At 37.2% G+C, this 21,975-nt stretch overlaps 3 protein-coding genes across 6 annotated transcripts; 2 read left to right on the top strand and 1 right to left on the bottom strand.

Moving 5' to 3' along the window:
• Positions 1 to 196: 196 nt before the first annotated feature.
• Positions 197 to 5,489, bottom strand: LOC149690749 (soluble guanylate cyclase 88E-like). 2 transcript variants are annotated; one of them, XM_089870654.1, is made up of 12 exons: positions 5,086 to 5,489; positions 4,815 to 4,999; positions 3,735 to 3,949; positions 2,777 to 2,949; positions 2,575 to 2,704; positions 2,375 to 2,521; positions 2,158 to 2,304; positions 1,932 to 2,100; positions 1,758 to 1,867; positions 1,609 to 1,698; positions 1,458 to 1,548; positions 197 to 1,170 (listed from the first exon to the last, which is right to left on the bottom strand). In XM_089870654.1, the coding sequence occupies exons 1-11, from the start codon at positions 5,487 to 5,489 to the stop codon at positions 1,486 to 1,488; spliced, it is 1,833 nt and encodes a 610-aa protein (XP_089726780.1). In that variant the 3' UTR covers positions 197 to 1,170; positions 1,458 to 1,485. The 2 variants fall into 2 exon arrangements, with proteins under 2 accessions (XP_089726780.1, XP_089726779.1); XM_089870653.1 differs by lacking the exon at positions 197 to 1,170 and having other exon boundaries at positions 1,270 to 1,548.
• On the top strand, positions 3,933 to 13,284 carry LOC149690750 (EF-hand calcium-binding domain-containing protein 4B-like). 3 transcript variants are annotated; one of them, XM_089870637.1, is made up of 17 exons: positions 3,933 to 4,222; positions 4,308 to 4,393; positions 8,641 to 8,963; positions 9,226 to 9,418; positions 9,481 to 9,630; positions 9,696 to 9,882; positions 9,943 to 10,014; positions 10,097 to 10,212; positions 10,276 to 10,347; positions 10,402 to 10,456; positions 10,518 to 10,693; positions 10,757 to 10,981; positions 11,045 to 11,222; positions 11,285 to 11,417; positions 12,629 to 12,825; positions 12,888 to 13,075; positions 13,143 to 13,284. In XM_089870637.1, the coding sequence occupies exons 3-17, from the start codon at positions 8,708 to 8,710 to the stop codon at positions 13,228 to 13,230; spliced, it is 2,286 nt and encodes a 761-aa protein (XP_089726763.1). In that variant the 5' UTR covers positions 3,933 to 4,222; positions 4,308 to 4,393; positions 8,641 to 8,707; the 3' UTR covers positions 13,231 to 13,284. The 3 variants fall into 3 exon arrangements, with proteins under 3 accessions (XP_089726763.1, XP_089726761.1, XP_089726762.1); XM_089870635.1 differs by lacking the exons at positions 3,933 to 4,222; positions 4,308 to 4,393 and adding an exon at positions 6,809 to 6,924; XM_089870636.1 differs by lacking the exons at positions 3,933 to 4,222; positions 4,308 to 4,393 and adding an exon at positions 7,920 to 8,577.
• Positions 13,285 to 13,426: 142 nt separating this feature from the next.
• Positions 13,427 to 21,605, top strand: Sec24CD (COPII coat complex component secretory 24CD). Its single transcript, XM_089870608.1, has 16 exons — positions 13,427 to 13,584; positions 13,950 to 14,368; positions 14,427 to 15,086; positions 15,158 to 15,394; positions 15,461 to 15,599; positions 15,918 to 16,033; positions 16,100 to 16,224; positions 16,282 to 16,360; positions 16,454 to 16,660; positions 16,728 to 17,015; positions 19,141 to 19,522; positions 19,580 to 19,774; positions 19,860 to 19,963; positions 20,079 to 20,270; positions 20,405 to 20,494; positions 20,586 to 21,605. Exons 2-16 carry the CDS (start codon positions 13,970 to 13,972, stop codon positions 20,724 to 20,726), a joined length of 3,354 nt encoding a protein of 1,117 aa, XP_089726734.1. The 5' UTR covers positions 13,427 to 13,584; positions 13,950 to 13,969; the 3' UTR covers positions 20,727 to 21,605.
• Positions 21,606 to 21,975: the final 370 nt, after the last annotated feature.

Consider the following 21,975-nt stretch of genomic DNA (forward strand, 5'->3'; position numbering starts at 1 on the left):
TTTTTTTAATTACCATCTCATAAAAATGTTTGTTTATTTGTACAATAAAGTGATATAGATTTTAAATTAAAATTGTGACTTTATTTTAACAACGACTTTTTACAATATCAATGAAATATATTTTTGTTTTGTTACTTGATCGAGCACACGTAAATAAGAAGATTTAAAATATCTTTATTAACTACATGAAGGATGAACTAGGAATGCCTAACAATAGATTAAAAACATGGCTATTTATACAACACTGTAAGGTTACATTTTTACTGATAAAACATTAGAATAAACAATAGATCAATAATAGACATAAAGTCACATCCCCTTTTCTTAATCTATGTTAGATTATTCCTTGGGTCCGTTTGTCCGAATCTAACTATTGGTTTTGAAATGCGACCGCTTCTTGTTTTGTGCCGTAATTGCGTATTTCATCCCTGACTGCTGATTGTTGTTGTGTGGCTGCAACTTGGACATTGTCAGAACGGTCTTGGCTGGAGATGTCTTCTGTTTCATCCGTTCCGCCTGGTCCGTGTCTCGATTGAAGGACGTCTCTATTCCTTGGGCTGTTGACTGGTGGAGGATCTTCCGTAATGCTGCTAGGTATGACAGGATCCCGGATGGTAGACTTTGAACTTCGGGCTCATCATGTCTTCTGGACCAATATCAGAAACCTGGGGACTTAGCGAAGACGATATATTATTTGTTCTTCTGTCTGGTAAGGTGATTAGATTGAAACGATTCCTTCGCAAGTTGCCGTTCGTTGTCTCAATTATATAAGACCTTGGTTCCTCCGCTTTTCTTATAATTGCCCCTTCTCTTCGCATATCAATTATCCATACCCTGTCTCCAGGTTATAATTCGGGCAGTTCTTTCACTCCATGGTGACGGTCAAAATTTCGTTTTTGTGCTTGGTTTGACTGTGCGTTCTCTCGTACAACCGCTCTCAATCTGCGCTCTGCATGCCGTTATAAATTCTTCCACTAGTTCTCCTTCGTGCTGGACCCTTGAATTGAACGTGGCCCGTCTCCATTTTGGCCAGTCATGTGGACACGTGAAGTTGAAAGGCACTGGCGTGTCAACGTGAAAAGACGTCGAGACTTGAGGCGTTGCAGGTACGGGTAACGGCTTGCATGATTCTGATAGCGAGAGGCCCAAGTACTTGGGGCGCGTACGTGACTGGAAGGATACGGACCCGAAAGAAAAACCAAACCGACTTGAAAAGACAGACTTCTGACACCATGTTTCGTTACTTGATTGAGCACACGTAAATAAGTAGATTTAAAATATCTTTATTAACTATATGAAGGATGAACTAGGAATGCTTAACAATAGATTAAAAACATGGCTATTTATACAACACTGTAAGGTTACTTTTTAACTGATAAAACATTAGAATAAACAATAGATCAACTGATAATAGACATAACGTCACAATTTTCAATTTTAACATTTAGTTTACTAACCTATAAATGTTATTAAAAAAATTAAGTTTCAGCGATCACTCTCGGTTGGAATAAACCGATTTAACCAATAGGTTCGCATTGAACCTTTTCCCTTTTAAAAATTAGTTTAATTAAGTTTAAAAGTACTTGAATTTAATTGCAATTTAAATACCTTAACTGCAATATATCCACGTGGAGTTGTCTCGAATCTTTCTTTATCCAGTAAGTCTCGACAAGACTCGCTAATATGAATTTTACCAGCCTGTAATTAGCTTAATTATTAAATTATATTTCATCTATATATATATATATAGATATAACCTCTCCATGCGTTTGCATCCTAGCCGCAGTATTTACACTATCTCCAAAAAGACAATACCGTAGCATCTTTCTTCCCACTACTCCGGCAGCTACTGGACCCGAATGAATCCCTAATTAAGATTAAATTTAATTAATATCAATTAATAAACATACACTTTAAAATAAACTCGATACCGGATCTCAAAGCTAAAGCGATATTATTTTGTTTCTTGACTGGTTCTATGGAACATTTTTGTATAAAAGCCAATATATCCAGAGCTGCTCTGGCGACGTTTTCAACATGGTTAACTTGACTTTCAGGTGCGCCACTTACAAGCATGTAAACTTGACCCACCGTTTCGACCTAAGGAGTGAATTAAAGTAAATCATGCCCTTCAAGAGGCGTCAGATCAAACTGTACCTTGTAGACGTCGTACTTATCAATGATTTTATCAAAATGAGAGAAGACTTCGTTGATGCAATCAACAGCTTGCAATGGTAAAAGTAATTTGCAAAGTTCGGAGAACTCGACCAATTCGCTGAAGAGCACCGTTACGTTACTGAAAGTCTACAAATCAAATTTTACCTTAAGCTTTAGTGAATTTTGTTAAGCCTAATTTAATTATGCACGTAATTACTTCGCAAGTATCAATGGGATCTGCGCCATTTCTTAAACGTTCCGCAACTTGTTTAGGTATCATCGAGTATAGGAGGTCATCGCTTCTTTGTCGCCATTGGTCAAGTTTGTCCAAATTGTCCTCTAACTCCCTGCTTCTCTCTTCCAACTATAATTCAAGTACTTAATTCACCCCTACCAAAGAAATAAAACATCCCAGACCTTCTCGTAAGTAACTTCCACTTTGGCCGCGTGTTGCCAACCAGCTAGGACCAATTCACGACTACCATCGTGAAGACACAGGTCAGTTAAGTAAAGACCAACCTCCTGAATCTCTTGAATATTGCTTAACCTTAAGTACGATTAACTAATTAATTAAATAGATAAGTAATTTCAATCTTAAGCTACTTTAGTAAGTAATTACAAAGGAACGCATAAGTAAACCATGGCCTCCCATTCAGGGATGAATCTCATTTGACCTTTGAGTAAAAGATTTTTCACGCTGTTACTTTGACGTCTGTCTTGAATCACCAGAGTTGAACTATAAATCGAGTTTTGACACTCTAATTCCACCACGACCTTTTGCAAGGTCATAATCTGAAAGAATTTAAAAACGGGTTAACCCAAACTTTACAATAATATTATCTTAACTAAGAAATATAATTTTCTTCTTTTAACAAACTAATTAAGCTGACAAAACAGAAAGAAAAAGAACATTAATGAAACAAACTATTGCATCCATTATTTAAAAAAAACAACCTAACTTGATAGCAAGTCTACTCTTTAATCTTATTAAGATAGCATTACATATTACTCCAAACTTAAGGTGAAAATATACTTTAAAATCTTTCTTCACCATCGGAAAAACTTTAATAAAAGTCAATGACTCTTCCTGACGGAAAAACCCAAGCACCAATTCATCACCTGACTTTTAAAGCTATGAAATAGAACTCTTTCCCCGCCTTTAACTGTAGTGCCAAGTTCGGATGGGACTCGTTTCTTTAACTCTTTCGTTAATACCAGGGTCTGGGATTGTATCGCGTGCAGACGGCCATGCATCTACCGTTAACTCAAATTTGATCAGATAAATATAACACGTGATAAAGCTATTGTAATATTTGGGAAAATTTTGAACCCAGAAGTAAGGTAATATTAAAATTAATATTACGGGTACGACCTTGCCATTGGTTATTTATTGACGCTTCCGTATCACGTGTAAGAATGTCTTCTATAACGGTTCACCGCCTACGTGTTGTTATACCTAACCTTAACTTGTTTATATTACGTAATGTCAGTTTCCCCGCTTTCAATTGTATTCTGTTCTACACGAAGTTAATACGGGCTGTCACTACTCAACGGAATAAATTTATTTATTTATTTACAGTTTGCCAAGTGAAGTTCATTCGAGGACGATGAAGATGGAAGTAATTGTCGACGCGTTTCTTCACCAGAGATTCGGTACCGAAGAGTTCCATTGTTTTATCCCCAATTACCAGCAACTTCAAATCACGATCAAAGGCCAAACCAAATGGAAACAAGCGGAAGAAGGAATCGGTGCTGACTGGTTCCAGTTCCGGTATATTCCAAGAACCACAAGCTGAAATAAATTTGCGAGTTTCGTTTGATAAGCCTAATAATTACTAAGATATGTACATACAATCTACCACCACGAAAGTGTACAATTATTGAGCAACAGTGGGGTTTCTTTTTTATTTGTTTACTCTAAGAGTAACTTATTTCTTTGTCATTTTTTCTGGATGTTTACTCGCTTGGAAAGAAGCTAGATCAATGAAGAAGAGCTTGGACGAATCAATTAGGCGCTTATGGTATGGAGAGAACGAAACCCATCTTTCTAGAAACTCATAGGATGGTAAGTACCCCAACCAGCCCTCCATATATATTTTCTCCAAAGCAGTTATTCTTCAGAGGTTTTTTTATTGGTGACTACTTGGCAGTCTCTATGGGACTATCAACGGAGCACTTTTATATATATAAAGAGGGGTTAGCGACGTCCGTGTGTGTCATTACCAGGCGACCTTGGGTACGTAGACCCGAAGAAGTATAAATTGCACTTTATTCTAGCCCTGGACGCTTCTGATAAGAGACATCCCGTATAGCGGTTGTCTAAGGTCGTCCTACTCAGGGTCAATCTGCCCGGGATGACCAACAGTAAAGGGTTGATATATAGTCTCAAAGGGTTTCTAAAATGTCTCCAGACTTAATATCCTAAGTTTAATGGAATTGGAAGTTAATTAGAAATGGGATATGCGCAGTTTAATTTAAGGATGTAATTAGGCCCTATAACAGAGGGCCAAATAAATTGAATCTCTCCCCCTACTATGCCTGTTCAAGGTTCTTTTTTATAGTGGTCAATAAAAGAGGGATTAGGTTGCCATTATCCCTTCCCTCGGACTTTGGGATTCCGGGATTTGGAGAAGGGATTTTTTCTAACTTTTACTGACCTTGGATTTGTTCATCCTCTATCATACAAGAATGATTGTCGAACTTTAATTCGAAAACGACGTGACTTCCCGATGGTCCTTCCTCAATTTGCAGTACTTCAACTTCTAGTTCTAATCCGTAGAATGTAGTGGCGATTTGATGGAGTTGACCTTTGACATACGAAGCGAAACCGTTGCGTTTTGATCTGTAAGATTGGATATCAGAAAATTCTGATGGTTGCGAGTTGTATTTTGAATTTCAGACTAATTAAAAGTTAAGAAAAAATATTACCTGTAGTGAAGAATGCAACCTTCGGCATCTTCAGTTTCGATATAGAAACTTGGACTCCTCATTTTCGGATAACTGAACCTTATTTGATGATGCAAGTTATCTATACCGTGTAAGAAATCTCGGAAGTATCTTCCGGTGGCTCTGATAAGTTTATCGTAGCCGTAATGACTGAAGAACAGTACGAAACACTGTCCGAAAAAGTACAAATAGTCCTCATCACCCCGGGCTTGGCAATGACGCGTGCACGCCGCCGCTAATCGTGGCATTAAACATTCGGGATAAATTTGTCTCGTGGTAAAAACGGCGTTCTTGTAGCCGGACTCTTCCAGAACTTTAGACCATACTTCTTCTCCCATTTCAGACCGGACATAGTGCTGGACACTCTCTAGTAACATGCCATACATGATGGAGTTAAAAAGTTGGGACCACGACGCGAATCTTGAACGTTCAGTCTCGCGGCACGAATTGCGGCCAAAGTTTTTCCAGTTAGACCGTTCTCGTTAACTTTCTGATATAGTTTGTTAAAACTCTCGCCTAGACCGGGACAGAGAATGTATATCGATCCGAGAAACACGTGGTGGTTTTCTCTCGAGTTTCCATTCTCCCAAGCTGAAGTCGTCTGTCCATCAAACTGGCACGAATTCAAACAAAGATGGTCAGAAGGACTGCATATCTTCGTATCAACGCGTCACTCGCGCATTCGGATTAGTCTCATGGTCCAACTGTAACCTACTACTAAAGAATGAGACACTCCGTAGTATGTATGGTATGTTGAAATAATATAGTTGCGGAGCTCTAGTCAAGATGGATAGAATGTAATAAGAGACCATTAGGTTAACGTATCCTAGGGTGCAGTCACTGATACATCCCTAACAGTGAATATACACACTATAACAACCTTGGAAGCAGTTAATTTAACGCGGAATCCAACGCACGAGTTAACTCCTTTCAAGGTTGAATTCCTATATCAGGATTGGAATTTTCAATTTATTTTTCTATGTCATTTCGTTATCTTAGAAGCGTCATGATATCCGTAGTAGTCCATAGAATTTTCGGGGTCTTCCAAGAACGCGAACAATTACTATATAAATACCCATTTTCGATTACCGAATACCTAATGGACAAAGCAAACATTTGCTCAATAGATTTCGCCCTTTTTGAAAGGAGCTGAGTATTTGTAAGAACCTTCCCATAATCCCTCCCGGGTTGTCACAAAACCCAATCTTCAAAACACTGTCAGTAATCCTCCTAACTTATTTTCAAAGTCAATACATCTACTTGGTTCAAACAAACGCGGTTGTATCTCGGTTGTAAAAATGATTGCATCAATATATATATGTAGGTATTAGCTATAGGTTTTAACGGTATAGAGGGATGCTTGGAATCTTATATACACCGCCTCTTATCTATCTATATGACAGTTTTTTGACGACAGTGTCCTCGCTAAGCCTAACTACAAACCCCTACTTTGCCACGCCGGTAAACGGGGACACAGTGTACAGTGTACAACGCAAGGCTAGCACTAGCAGCTCCTATCGTATCAAGGTATAACGCGCCTTTAGCCGTACGTACGCACCTGCTGGTGGATTAAACAAAACGACCAATAACTTTTTAGAACTTTTTCTGAAGGAAAACTTTTATTCTGACGAGTAAATACCCGTACGTACTTTTGTACACTACCGTTTTTCCTCTTTCTCGCTCTCTCTCATCAAGTACAGAAAATAAGAGTTGCATCTGAAAAGACAATAGACTTGTGTTGTTTCTTAATAATATGCCCACGAAAAAAGATTACCAGGAAGAATCAATTGGATAATTTTACAGAGTTACTTAAATGTTAAGGTATGTAATAATAATTAACTTTAAATGTCTATGTGTAAAGTTAAATTCAAAAGATATTTCAAATTGAGTTGGTAAGTGTATTGTTGAGCACAGGTGATGTTGTTGATATCGCCTTAATTTTTTAGTCGCATTTTTAATGAATATTTTTAGGGTAAAACTATGAATAACGGTACTGTTTATCTTAAAATGACTCATTTCCTAATTAAATATAAAAAATTCCTTAAGTAGCAACCGCTTATTTAAGTACCAATTAAGGTTTATTTGAAATTAATTCTTTCGATACAACAGCCATCAATCGCGTAATTAAACCTTGAATCTTTATCTTTGTAGTGCAATTATTGATTGTATCTCGCTCGCATCTTGTAGCATTCCCATCCGTACCGTAACATTGGGAAAAGATAATTAGAAGTGAAAAGTAAATGTATTTCAACTAATTGATACGCGTAATAATAATAATAATAATAACACTGGCCTATTTTATTGTAATTTCTGACCCAGTTTTGATTAGAAAAACGGTAAACACAAGCTGCGAATGTTCTACCTTGTTTCATTGTAGGTTATAATGGTTAATATATGGGTCAGTTAGAGCTCGAGAGGTGTCATGAAAAAATAGTGCCCCTATCTTATTAAGATTCCAACATAAATTTCTGGCTAAATGTTTTCCGTCTGAACATCGTTTATTTCTGGCAGTTTTGTAATTTATTTCAGAGAAATTAAAGCTCATTTAGATTGCCGGTAAGTTTCCATGGTAACCACGTATCCGGAATTTGAGGTTCGTGAAGGATCTTCATATCTAATTAAGTATGAGACAATAGATATAGTCACTTGACTTCTTATCTCAATTTGATTAGACTTGTGGTGGGTTCCGGCAGCTTGTCAAAGTCATAAAAGCCCCCATATGATCGTCAAAATTTATTAGATAAATAGAGTTAGTTTAATTGTAATTAAGTCTTCCTAAAATTTGTTACAAAGTCCTCGAAGTAAAATTAAACTTTTTGAACAGAGTATCTACCCCCCCCCCGATCTTTCACTAAACAAACAAACACAGCGTAGTGTTCAGAGCAATGTCATGAGTCATATACCGTACTGACTAACCTCCACCGTACCGTAGGTTGGTACAAGTACTTGCTTAATTTCGTATGATTTTGACGAATATTTTGCGCATGGGTTGAAATTGCTAAGCCTAAATTTATTCGTTTTACATCCACCTAAGTCTACTAATAAATTACAAACAATATAATATCAGTATAGTCGACAAGTACAGTGGATAAATATTTTAGAACGAGGTCATTCGAGGCATTAATTTTTCTATTTATTTTATTTGTACGCATATGGAAACTCAAAGCCAGTGAAACTATCATATATAATATTCCCCTCTAAACCTAAAAGTCGCTAGGTTTAAAACTCTCTTTTTCAGGCTATTGTTTGTGAAGGGTTTAAATCGGGACTGTAATTTGTACTTCAATAGATCCTGAAAAACCCAATAAAATTGGAGTCGAGACCATATATTTCCTTCTTTTTTGGCATTCTTCCCAAAGTTGAATATAAATTTAAATAAATTCTGCGTAAAATTCTTTATATTTGGTTAAGAGCGTTATACTTCATCTGTTTATGAACTTCTAAGAACGTTTTTCTCCCAAAACTTTAATAAAAGTATTTTATTAAATGGGATTCGAATAAATTTTTCCTTATACATAATTTTTATTACCCAAACAGACTTTGGTTGCGTAGTACCATGAACGATTGAAGGACAAAGTACTTAACTACTTGTATCCGCGCAAAGATGAATTCAGCCGTGGTTGACAATGCGTCTACTGACCAACAACAGACTGATGATGTGAAAGAAGTACTTGTCGCCAAAGCCCATGAGTTATATGAATTATGCGACAAGGAGGGGAAGGGTTTTATAACAAAAAGGGATATGCAAAGGCTACAAGAGGAGTTGTCATTGACTCCGGAACAACTGGAGGAAGTATTTGACACTCTGGATGAAGATTCCAACGGATACCTAACTCTTGAGGAATTTACTGAAGGATTTGGTGTGTATAAATTTTGTCGACAGTTCCTCATTTGTTCATTGATAAGATTAAGTCTTATCTTTGAAGTATTTGTGTTTAAGATGTAAAACTTTCTTTAGGGGTTAGTTCCGGTTAAAGGGTTAATGAAACTAATCATTTATAACGTTATCGTTCTTTCATCTTCCCTTTACTCGCCGAGCTTTATCAAATCCTGTAGATGTAGATTATACTTCCTTCCCGAAGTTTATTTCCGACTCCCAATATTATTATTGTATCTAATTAGGAATGTTTACTGGCGTTGACACTCGAAGCGTGTCTCCGGAGAAAAAGGCCAAAGTAATTGAGGAACCTGAAATGGATAATCGACGCTTCTCCTTGTGTTTGTCCAATTCCGTGGACATGGTCATTGAGGAAAGCGAAGATGAACAGTTTTATGGCATGTTGGAAAATTTGGGAGCTCAGGATCTCTTTCAAGAGTAACTAACTAAATCCCCAATTACTTTCGATGTAAGTACTTAATCAAGATTTTACTTATCAGTGATAATGACGAGATGAAGAACATCTGGCGCTCTTTGAAAAAGGACGACAGGGATATGGTCGCCCAATTCGAAACATTTTTAGGACAGGTCATTTCGGAACTTCGAAAAACACGGAACGATTTTTCTCAATTGGAAACCGTGCTGAAGAGGTGCGTTATCTAGTTTCTAAAATTAAGGTGTACAGATCAAGTACTTATTTAACTCGCACCCCAAGTCGTTCCAATGTTCACGACGAACAAGTCAGACGTCTTTACGAAGAGATGGAACAGTTAATGGAAAATGATAGGACGGACCTTTTGACTGAAGAACGCACCAAAGAACGAAAGAAGCGCGAGGAATTGGAGTTCGAATTACAGGAAAAGAACAGACAATTACAGGAACTAGTCATGAGACAGTCTCAGGTTGGTCATCTTATTAGTGTCCATGACGTTAAGTACTAACATAGATGTTTATAAACAAAGATGGAATCTGAATTCAAGAACCTTAACGTACTAGAAAGCGAAGCTAAACAGAAGAATGCCAAACTAGAAAAGGTACTCGTGCACGGTGTTTTGTACTGGGTGTTTTGGCCAAGGCATACTGGGTGTTTAAGCCTTATTTTTATGATCTACTTAGGAACGTAATGAACTAGAGAAACGTTTATTTCAATCGGAGCAAATGTTAAACGAAATGCAAAAGAATCTTGATATCCTAAGACAGAATGATATAAGCGAAAAACGATATCGTTTAAAGTAATTAGGTTTCATTTTTCAAGATAAATAATTTTTTCTCATGTTGATTAATTTTAAACTTAGAACTGTCCTTAAAGTCTCAGAAGGGATTGCTTTGGAGCGCGAAGGTCTAGTCAAGCAACTCGACATGCTCAGGTACCAAAAGATTTCGCGTATAAATCCAAGTGTAACATTTTATTTACTCTTTAGGAGTGTCAATAAACAATTACTAGACGAGCAAGATTGTCTGATCGTTAATGGCCAAGTGAGTTCAAAGTCCCAACTTGTATTCAATCTTAATCATGATTAGTGTTTATAATCTTTAGGGTATTCAAGCGTTAGACTTTGAACGAATTCCGTCCATCAAAGGTAGCCGTCCATCATCCGCAACCTCTGAACCGGAAGTAGAGCCCACAATTCCTTCACTTCCTCCACCAAATCGTTCCGCCCCGGACTTAAGACGTGGAAGTACCATGAGCGACTACATCGAAGAGTTGAACAGGTTGGCCTTATTACTATCAGGAAGGTAACTCCAATCATAATGTCCCAATGTTCTCAACTATAGACCGGTTCCAAAAGAAGGCAACTCTTTCTACAAGTACAATCCATTCCTACGCAACAATGCCGTTGATTACGAAGTTGACGACACGTATTACCAACCTCTTAATGGTAACGGACACTCGCCACCCTGTTCTTTAGACGAAAAGAGCGAATGTAATAGTATGGCCAGCGGAAGTGGGAGTACAGGAAGTGGAAATGCTTGGACTGATAAGCGTTTAAGTACTAAAAGGTGAGGATAGATTTTGGACATATCCTTGGAATTTGGATAAAAATTTTGCGCTTCATTTTTCAGTTCCTTGTCTCAAACTAATACGAGGCAAGGTTCACCTTTTCAAATGGGTGGCTCACCCATTTTCACACCAGATTCTCCTTTACACTTTACCGACATACCCCTAAACGGAAGTCCATTGGGAAAGGGTCAGTGGAAGACCAAACGTAGCGTTTACTCGGACACTGATGGAGATACTCAAGTGAGTCAATGATACTGATGATATACTTTGAGTCTTTAATTCTATGCGCAATTTATTAACAGCTTTCGGACGTGTCCTCAAATCCCGAACGTATTTTTAAAGTGGTCTTCATTGGAGACTCTTCAGTTGGTAAAAGCAGTTTCATCCATCGATTTTGTCATAATGATTTCCGTCCAACATTTAGCGCGACTATCGGTAAGTGTTCACGGCATTTTCTATTTATACTCAATCCGAGGTGGATAATTTTTTCCGAGTTAGACCCAAGGTTTCGCGACCAAGCTAGGGGGTACACGTTTTAACAACCTAACATTTTTCAAGATGGCAGCGAATTACAAAAATATTTCTTAAAGATCATCTACTAGTTAAGAATAACGTGCCTGCGAAATTTCAACTTCCTAGGTAAAGCGGTTCGGTCTGGGCGTTAAATTATAAGTCAGTCATGATATAATTGTGGATGGAGCTAAAAAGGAAGTGGTAATATTTCCGCATTCCCAAAATATCGCGTCTGTTTCCGGTACCATTTTTCCGCATTCTCCAATTGTCGGGTCTCTTTAGTGTCTGTCTGGGGAATGCTACATTCTTGGGGAAACCCCTCCTGAAGGTGGTTCCCAACCCGTTAGTATGTAGTATCTACACTGTTAAAGCGGCATCCTTGAAGTTTAGCGAGCGTCGCAGCTGGGAAACCCCACCGCGCCGGCGCCCAGACTTCAAAGCTCAAAGGGGCCGCCGCGCCTTCCCTTCCGAGTACCGGGGAATCCCCGTGGAGTATATATTTGGAAATATTGTTAGTTGACCGTAAAACCCTATAAGAAGTTGATGATTTAGGCCTTCGCGTTAGAGACAAGTTTAACGGGAATTTTGTAAATAACAGTATTTTATTTTTTAATAAAAATAATAAATTTTTATCGTAATGGTGAAATTCATAAACGTCGGACGAAACGAAATTTATTATTATTATTATTATACTACGCGCAACGCCCTGCCTTTGCCTGTACTAAATAAGTGTTCTTCTTATCCGTTCCACCCTGAAAAATTAAAATGCTAAAAGCTCATTAAATTGTTTTTTTTTTCGCCTTAATTATTTGACACGGATAAGTTTTTACGAGAACATATTCTATACAATTTCGTACGTGAAAATCTAAACTCAATTATCTCGAAACTCCGCATTTATACCCGTTTTTCTTGTAAAATTTCTAATTATAACAAATGTTTGAACTACGCGATTAAAACCAAATTTCCCATATCGATTAAACTTAATTTCAAACTGCAATACGTATAATAATTATTTCTAATTTCTGGCCCTTTGTGGGTTTGAAAAAGTGTCGCCAAGGGTTGTGTATAAATGCAGTTTTTAAGGACTGCGAAGCAAAACTCGTTTTTGTATAATTAGAAATTTCATTTGGCAGGTGTTGATTTCCAAGTCAAGTCCATTAACTTAGACGGACATGTTATAGCCGTTCAAGTATGGGATACTGCCGGCCAAGAAAGGTTTCGTAGTGTCACGAAACAGTACTACCGCAAAGCCGATGGCGTCATCGTCATGTACGACGTCACTTCGGAAATATCTTTTAGAAGCGTTAGGTCCTGGATGAACGATGTCAAGGTAATTGAATCAACCGTGTTTACGTTGATGTTCTTTATGGTTTCAAACCATATCTTGAGTAGGATGGTGCGGACGAGTCCACAGTACTTATGTTAATCGGTAACAAGATTGACTTATGCATCAATGAGGATTCAAGGGTGATAAAACCCAGAGATGGAAAAAATCTAGCCGACGAATATGGAACGTTGTTCTACGAAACTAGTGCCAAAACGTCCGAGGGAGTTGAAGACTCCATGCTAGCAATGGCAGTGTGAGTACATTTTGTTGTTCTATTTATTAGGTTTAGTTGACGGACACGAACTATCCTTGATTTTCAGACTTCTTCAACAACGGGAAGATGAAAACATTGAAAAGGCTCTTAGACTGAAAGATACGACTAAAAAACGAAAATGTTGTAAAAGTTGAACGTCTTTGTATTGTATTGAGTGTAAATAATATTAATATAATTTGTTTTAATTGCATTTATTTGTTCGTTTATTTCTAATAAAACCGATAAAAACCTAGATAATTATTATCTTCCCATTATCAAGCACTGAACACGTTTTATTCTAAAATGGTATTTCCCGGGTAACTTTATTGGTTTATGTTCAGCCCCGCCGGATTTTGACGCTTGCGCAGTGATGGGGAAAATACGTGGCCTATGATGCCGTGTAACTACCAGGCTGTTCGTGAATCGTGTGTAGACTGAAAGTGTTTTTGTAAATTCTAAATAATATAATTTGAAGTTATTTATTGCTAATGTAATTATGAAAGGATTTTGTAAGTACTCATTTAACTATTAAAATCCTATTTGTAACCCCATTTTGTAAATAACTTCTAAAGTAAACCCATTCTTGAACAAAAATCAAACTCTCAGAACTTATCGCCAAGGCTTAAGTAGACAGTTTGCCTACTTGAATTTAGTAAACTTAATTTTCCTCTTAGTTTTCCCGTATGTGATCAATTATTTCAGAGATTAATTAACTAATTAGTAACTTTATACTGTTTAATTGCTATAAAAAATCGTTCATTATCTAAACTAAATATACTGGGTATTTGATGTAACCTATCATGGCAAAGCAAAAGTGTATGCCCTAGATACTAAAAGCAACTTTAATCATCTAAATTATCAATTATTATTTTAGAACTTTGGAAAATAAGGAAGATGAATCCCTCTCCATATGGAGCCCCACACCCTGCCATGCAACAACAGCCTTATGGAATGGGACCACCCCAAATGAGACCATCTGGTCCTACCGCTTTTGGTCCCCCACAACCTGGACCTCAAACAAGATATTCAGGACCCCCAGGCCCTCCTCCTCCTAATTCATATAATGGAGTAGATAGTCCCCAAGGTTATGGACCCCCAAAACCGGGACCACCAGGTTCAATTCAAAATGGACCTCTTCCAACGTTGCCAACTGTAAATCAAAATGGATCATTTGTTAGAAGTCCGTATCCTAATAATGAAATAGGAATGGGTCCTCCAAAACTAATGGGTGGACAACCACCTGGACCCCAAATGATGGCTAATAGAGGACCGCCTGCCTTAGGAACTGACCAGGTAAGAGAAAACCTTTTTTAATCTCTTTTAAATGTAATTTAAAACCTTCTAATTATAGTTGACTCAACAAATGGGTGGCATGGCTATCAACCAACCTCAACCCCAACAACATCTTTATGGTCCCCCACCACCTGGGCCTCCAGGACCCCCTGGAATGGGTGCCCCTGGTCCTCAGAGACCTCAAGGAGCTCCTCTTCCCAATACCTATAACCAAATGCCAGTGAATGCTCCTTTAAGAGCTCCTGGGCCACCAGGACCAATGGGACCTCCTCCTCCGCCTAACCAGGCTAGTCAATTCCCTCAACAACAACAACAACAACAATACCCTCCTCCCCCTCAGAATCAGTTTCCAAATTCCCAACCTCAATTGGCCCCAACTCCTCCTTTATCAAGTGTTAATATTGGGCAAGGGGGTCATTACCCTCCACCTCCTGGAGCTCCCACGCAACCAGGGGTCCCTCAGGGTCAAATGAATGGACCCATTAACCAAAATGCGGCCAATTATGGACAATTCCCTCAGCAGCAGAGTCATCTCCAAAATAGATATCCACCTCAAACAGGAGGACAAAAATTTGAACAATACGGGGGTCAACAACCGGGTCCCCAAGGTTTCCAAGGAGCTGCCCCTGGGGTTCCACCACCTCAAAATAGAATGGGGGGACCCATGCAACCACCCCAACCTGCCAGAAGATTAGATCCTGATCAAATGCCTAGCCCAGTAAGTTCTTAAACATCTGGTTCTGGTTTTGTCGTTTGCGTGGGTGGATGCGAAAGAACTTTTCATTCTAGATTCAAGTGATTGAAGATGATAGAAAAAATAGAGGTGGTGACTTTTACACGAACACTAAGGGTCAAGTACCACCCCTGGTGACGACGAAATTCGTAGTCCATGATGAGGGAATCTGCAGCCCTCGTTTTATGCGGTCAACCATCTACAATGTTCCGTGTACGCCTGATATGCTGAAACAAACTTCCGTTCCTTTTGCTATTTCAGTTTCACCCTTTGCCAATGTAGCTGAAGGAGAGGTAACTAACTATATTTAACTTCATTTAACTCCGGTTTAATCTTAATTAATTCGCCATTTTTGTTAGATGATACCCCCTGTATCTAATTTGGGAGAAACTGGACCAGTACGTTGTAACCGCTGCAAAGCCTATATGTGTGCCTTTATGCAGTTTATTGATGGAGGACGAAGATTTCAGTGTGTTTTTTGCAAAGGAACTACTGAGGGTAATTAGTAATTAATTAATTGAATTAATTAATTAGTTGGGAGAAAATAAATTGTTAAATTAGCGGTCTTATTCCTGATCAGCGCCATCTACCCATAGCGGCGACTTTGAGAACTACTGTAAGCGGCAAGCCAATCAGATGTCGCTAAAATCTGGTGACGTCATTTTTGGTAAGACCCCCGAGAGTGCCAGTCAGTGACGTCACCAGATTTTAGCGACATCTGATTGGCTTGCCGCTTACAGTAGTTCTCAAAGTCGCCGCTATGGGTAGGTGGCGCTGATAAGGAATAAGGCCGCTAATTTAAATTATTTTCCTTAGTGCCTCCGGAATATTTTGCTCATTTGGACCATACGGGTCAAAGAGTGGACAAATTTCAGCGTCCAGAATTATGTTTAGGAGCGTTTGAGTATATAGCAACCAAGGAATACTGTAGAGTAAGTATTTAAACCCCTAATTACCGCAATTAAATGGTAATTACCGTCAAATTATCATCAAAACAGAATGGGGAATTTCCGAAACCACCAGCGTTCATCTTCATGATCGAAGTCTCATTCACGACATTTAAAAATGGATTGGTTGATTTATTGTGTCAGAATTTGAAACAAATTTTAGCCCATTTGCCAAAGTAATTAACTATAATTAATATTTTAATTATAATCTTAATTAATTTAATTAAACTTAGGGATGTTGGACAAGAAAAATCGGCCATTAAAGTTGGATTTGTGACGTACAATAGCGTGATTCATTTTTATAATGTTAAGGTAATTAAATAAATACGTGGTTAATTAATTAATTAAATTTAATTGGTTAATTGTTTAATTGTTGTTAATTTTGGTTGTTAAATAATTTTATAGGGAACATTGGGACAACCTCAAATGATGGTTGTACCGGACGTAAATGAAATGTTTGTCCCATTGGTCGATGGATTTTTAGTTAATCTTGATGAATCCGAAGCCGTTATCGATAGTTTATTGGAACAAATTCCCCAAATGTTTAATGATACGAGAGAAACTGAAGTTGTATTAGGACCAGTAATTACAGCCGGATTAGAAGCTCTCAAAGTAATTAAATTACCCTAAAGTTTAGAGTAGAGTTAATTAATGTTAATTAATGTCTTAATTAATTTAGGCTGCTGACTGTTCCGGGAAATTGTTTATCTTGCATTCGTCAATGCCAAACGCGGATGCTCCTGGAAAGTTAAAAAACCGGGATGATCGTAAATTGTTAAGTACCGATAAGGAGAAGACAATTTTAAACCCTCAAACTCAATTCTACAATAATCTGGGCCAAGAATGCGTCACCGCTAGTTGCTGCGTCGATCTCTTCCTTTTCCCTAATGCTTATGTTGACGTTGCCACTTTAAGCCAAGTTTGTAAACTAACTGGTGGACAAGTCTATAAGTACGCCTACTTCCAAGTAAGTCACATTCAGTTAAAAGTGGTGGAGTATTATAAAAACGCGTCGGAGTATTGTTATAACGCGTCGGAGTATTGTTATAACGCGTCGCAGTATTGTTATAACGCGTCGGAGTATTGTTATAACGCGTCGGAGTATTATAAAACGCGTCGGAGTATTATTAAAACGCGTCGGAGTATTATTATATCGCGTCGGAGTATTATTATATCGCGTCGGAGTATTATTATATCGCGTCGGAGTATTATTATATCGCGTCGGAGTATTATTATATCGCGTCGGAGTATTATTATAACGCGTCGGAGTATTGTTATAACGCGTCGGAGTATTGTTATAACGCGTCGGAGTATTGTTATAACGCGTCGGAGTATTGTTATAACGCGTCGGAGTATTGTTATAACGCGTCGGAGTATTGTTATAACGCGTCGGAGTATTGTTATAACGCGTCGGAGTATTGTTATAACGCGTCGGAGTATTGTTATAACGCGTCGGAGTATTGTTATAACGCGTCGGAGTATTGTTATAACGCGTCGGAGTATTGTTATAACGCGTCGGAGTATTGTTATAACGCGTCGGAGTATTGTTATAACGCGTCGGAGTATTGTTATAACGCGTCGGAGTATTGTTATAACGCGTCGGAGTATTGTTATAACGCGTCGGAGTATTATAAAACGCGTCGGAGTATTATTAAAACGCGTCGGAGTATTATTATATCGCGTCGGAGTATTATTATATCGCGTCGGAGTATTATTATATCGCGTCGGAGTATTATTATATCGCGTCGGAGTATTATTATAACGCGTCGGAGTATTGTTATAACGCGTCGGAGTATTGTTATAACGCGTCGTAGTATTATGAAAACGCGTCGGAGTATTATGAAAACGCGTCGGAGTATTATGAAAACGCGTCGGAGTATTATGAAAACGCGTCGGAGTATTATATAAACGCGTCGGAGTATTATATAAACGCGTCGGAGTATTATTATATCGCGTCGGAGTATTATTATATCGCGTCGGAGTATTATTATATCGCGTCGTAGTATTATAATATCGCGTCGTAGTATTATAATAACGCGTCGGAGTACTATAATAACGCGTCGGAGTACTATAATAACGCGTCGGAGTACTATAATAACGCGTCGGAGTACTATAATAACGCGTCGGAGTACTATAATAACGCGTCGGAGTACTATAATAACGCGTCGTAGTACTATAATAACGCGTCGTAGTACTATAATAACGCGTTGGAGTATTATGACGCGTCGGAGTACTATAATAACGCGTTGGAGTATTATGACGCGTCGTAGTACTATAATAACGCGTCGTAGTACTATAATAACGCGTCGTAGTACTATAATAACGCGTCGTAGTACTATAATAACGCGTCGTAGTACTATAATAACGCGTCGTAGTACTATAATAACGCGTCGTAGTACTATAATAACGCGTCGGAGTATTATAATAACGCGTCGGAGTATTATAATAACGCGTCGTAGTACTATTATAACGCGTCGTAGTTCTATAATAACGCGTCGTAGTACTATAATAACGCGTCGTAGTACTATAATAACGCGTCGTAGTACTATAATAACGCGTCGTAGTACTATAATAACGCGTCGTAGTACTATAATAACGCGTCGTAGTACTATAATAACGCGTCGTAGTACTATAATAACGCGTCGTAGTACTATAATAACGCGTCGTAGTACTATAATAACGCGTCGGAGTATTATAATAACGCGTCGGAGTATTATAATAACGCGTCGTAGTACTATTATAACGCGTCGTAGTACTATAATAACGCGTCGTAGTACTATAATAACGCGTCGTAGTACTATAATAACGCGTCGTAGTACTATAATAACGCGTCGTAGTACTATAATAACGCGTCGTAGTACTATAATAACGCGTCGTAGTACTATAATAACGCGTCGTAGTACTATAATAACGCGTCGTAGTACTATAATAACGCGTCGTAGTACTATAATAACGCGTCGTAGTACTATAATAACGCGTCGGAGTATTATAATAACGCGTCGGAGTATTATAATAACGCGTCGTAGTACTATAATAACGCGTCGGACTATTATAATAAGTTAATAACGCGTTATTAAATATTATAATTACAGGCTGACATTGATGGCAATCGCTTCTTGGAGGATTTAAGACGCGATGTTGAGAAACAAATAGCTTTTGAAGGTGTCATGAGGGTCAGGACAAGTACAGGGATACGTCCTACTGATTTCTACGGCAATTATTACATGTCTAACACGACTGATGTGGAATTAGCGGCCATTGATTGCGATAAGGCATTGTGTGTTGAGATAAAATATGACGATAAATTAACGGAGGAAGATGGAGCCTTCGTACAAACCGCGGTTTTATACACGAGTTGCGGCGGACAAAGAAGGTTAAGGATCTTGAATCTGGCCTTAAATACTTGCAATCAAATGGCTGATTTGTACAGAAATTGCGAATTGGATGTTGTTGTCAATTATTTAGCGAAAATGGGTAAGTGACTGTTCATTGATTTATTTAATCATTAAAGGTTAATTATTTTTATTTTAGGCTTGAGGCAATTATTAGAACAAAATCCTCGACATCTAAAAGATTTGTATATCACGAAAGCCGCTCAAATTTTGGCTACGTATCGGAAGAATTGCGCGAGTCCGTCATCGGTGGGACAACTTATATTACCGGAGTGTATGAAATTGCTTCCTCTTTACGTTAATTGCTTGCTGAAAAACGACGCCTTATTTGGAGGTAATTAATAATAATAATAATATAGTAACTAATTTATTATTACTAATTAATTTAATATTAAATCATTTTAAATTAATTATTGCAGGTAGTGAAATGGCAGTTGACGACAGAAGTTACGCGATTTCAATGTTAAACAGCATGGATATTTATAACTCTGTCGGTTATTTTTATCCAAGATTAATAGCAATTGTAAGTTTATTATTTATTAATTTAATATAAAGTTATTTAACATAAATAATTATTTAAATTTAATTATTTATTTATTTGTTATTAATGTAACTTAAGTAATTAAATTTAATTGTAGCATGACTTGGATCCGGATGAGGATACAATTCCGAATGCATTACGTTGTTCGGTTGAAAAAGTTAGAGAAACTGGAGCGTATATTTTAGAAAATGGTCTTTACTTGTTCATATGGTTGGGACACGCTCTTAACCCTGAATGGCTTGAAGATGTTTTTGGTGTTCAAACTACCGCTGCCATTAACAGTGAAAAGGTACGTTTTTCTTATGTTTAGTTTACTCTAAGTCTAATCATGTTTAATTTTATTTTAATAATGTCTACATACATCTTTTTAGTATAGTTACGTTTAGTTTAACATTAAATATGTTTAAACTTGATTAATTTCAGCCCGTTCTATTGGAACTCGACACTCCCATGTCAAAACGCGTCAGACAAGTTGTTGATAAAATTAAAAATGAGAGAAATCGTAGCATGAAGGTAAGAAAATTAATTAAATTAGTTTTAAGGGATTTAAATTAATTACTTAATGTTTAAGTGCGTTTTAAATTAATTCTTTTGGGGTTGGTAGATGGTGATTTTGAAACAAGGGGACCGCGTCGAAGTTGTATTTCGTCAATTTCTTGTTGAAGATCGCTCTAGTGATAGTAGCGTTTCTTACGTTGACTTTCTATGCCATCTTCACAAAGAAATCCGTAATATTTTAACTTGAACGTAAAATTAAATATTAAGAAAAAGAAAGGAGAGACTGTTTTACTATTTACATCACGTGACCACCACACGCAATGGAAAAACATAATTAAAAACTACGATAAATTAATTAATTAATTAAAAGTGAATGAAAAATACAAAAAGAAATACAATAATAAAAAGAATTCAAATTCGCCCCCCCCCGCGCTACAGAAACTTCAAGTGTAAGATATTTTACCCCCCGCCCCCCCCCCTTTTCTTTCTTAAAGAGTCCCCCACATTAATATCGCTTGTTAAATCCCCACTACAAATGCTAAAAGAACTATTAACTAATTAAGAAAAATTTCTAAGGACTGGGAAAGTAGATATATATAGGATTTAAAAATTTTAAATTTAATTTAATTTAAAAAGGGTTTTGCGATAAAAATGGTTTCAGGTTAAAGGATGGATTGGATAGAACTCCTTAAAAGCTTTAATTTAAAATTAGTTTCGTCAAAATCGCGTGAAAATTAAGGAAGTTACGAATTTTTTAAGGTTTTTATGACGTCATGGAATTTTTCACGTGACGTCATGAAAATATTTAATCCTTCGTAACTTTGTTAATATTTGACCGATTTTAACGTTCTTTGGTGTCATTTTAAAGCTCTCTTTGAGCTCTATCTAAATATATAGTTCTTACATCACTTCCGGTAATCACTTCCGGAAATTAGAAACAAAAAACAATATTAAAGATCGACTCTCAAAAAAATAAATATCTTTAATTTTTGTTTCTAATTAATTTGATTAATAATTAATTAATCTTAGGGAGAAAAAAATTATGATCAGAGGTGGTTTAGATATAGGAAACTGTTTCTTAAAAAAAAAATTTGATCAAAAATTAAATTACACGATTATGTTGTTGGGGTATCAGTTTATTTTTTTTTTTTTCCGTTTTAGGTTACATGTATTAACTATAAATAAAATGTGAAATATATATATATCTTTATGGTTGAAAAAATACCTTGTGTTTTTATTTATTTATTTTAATTTTAAAAAAAATCTCAAATCCTTTGATATTTTCAATTAATTTTAATTAGCATTATGCTAATTCATCAATCATTGTCTCCTCAGGCTCAGGGTCGCGCGTCAGTGGAGTACTGAACCAGAACTAAGGGGGGCCATTCCTAAAGAATATAGGCCTACAAGATCCTTTTAAAAAAAACGGATATTGGTCACTCAAAAAACAGCTGGCAAACAGTTCCAGACAAACTTGTCTACGTTTTGGGGGAGGG

Source organism: Phalangium opilio, unplaced genomic scaffold (genome assembly GCF_054372755.1).
Source record: "Phalangium opilio isolate 3A_F unplaced genomic scaffold, DU_Popi_V2 ptg000031l_1, whole genome shotgun sequence".
NCBI classification, from domain to species: domain Eukaryota; kingdom Metazoa; phylum Arthropoda; class Arachnida; order Opiliones; family Phalangiidae; genus Phalangium; species Phalangium opilio.

What these genes read in the sequence shown, in the direction of transcription:
- LOC149690749 (XM_089870654.1), bottom strand. Translation starts at nt 5,489, where the DNA reads ATGTATGGCATGTTACTAGAGAGTGTCCAGCACTATGTCCGGTCTGAA. An exon ending in AGAGGATGAACAAATCCAAG is followed by an intron (nt 3,950 to 4,814) that starts GTCAGTAAAAGT and finishes AATTTATTTCAG; the next exon opens with CTTGTGGTTCTTGGAATATA. An exon ending in TGAACTTCACTTGGCAAACT is followed by an intron (nt 2,950 to 3,734) that starts GTAAATAAATAA and finishes AAATTCTTTCAG; the next exon opens with ATTATGACCTTGCAAAAGGT.
- LOC149690750 (XM_089870637.1), top strand. Translation starts at nt 8,708, where the DNA reads ATGAATTCAGCCGTGGTTGACAATGCGTCTACTGACCAACAACAGACT. An exon ending in GCTCAGGATCTCTTTCAAGA is followed by an intron (nt 9,419 to 9,480) that starts GTAACTAACTAA and finishes TTTACTTATCAG; the next exon opens with TGATAATGACGAGATGAAGA. An exon ending in AGAATGCCAAACTAGAAAAG is followed by an intron (nt 10,015 to 10,096) that starts GTACTCGTGCAC and finishes TGATCTACTTAG; the next exon opens with GAACGTAATGAACTAGAGAA.
- Sec24CD (XM_089870608.1), top strand. Translation starts at nt 13,970, where the DNA reads ATGAATCCCTCTCCATATGGAGCCCCACACCCTGCCATGCAACAACAG. An exon ending in CTGCCTTAGGAACTGACCAG is followed by an intron (nt 14,369 to 14,426) that starts GTAAGAGAAAAC and finishes TTCTAATTATAG; the next exon opens with TTGACTCAACAAATGGGTGG. An exon ending in CTGATCAAATGCCTAGCCCA is followed by an intron (nt 15,087 to 15,157) that starts GTAAGTTCTTAA and finishes TTTTCATTCTAG; the next exon opens with ATTCAAGTGATTGAAGATGA.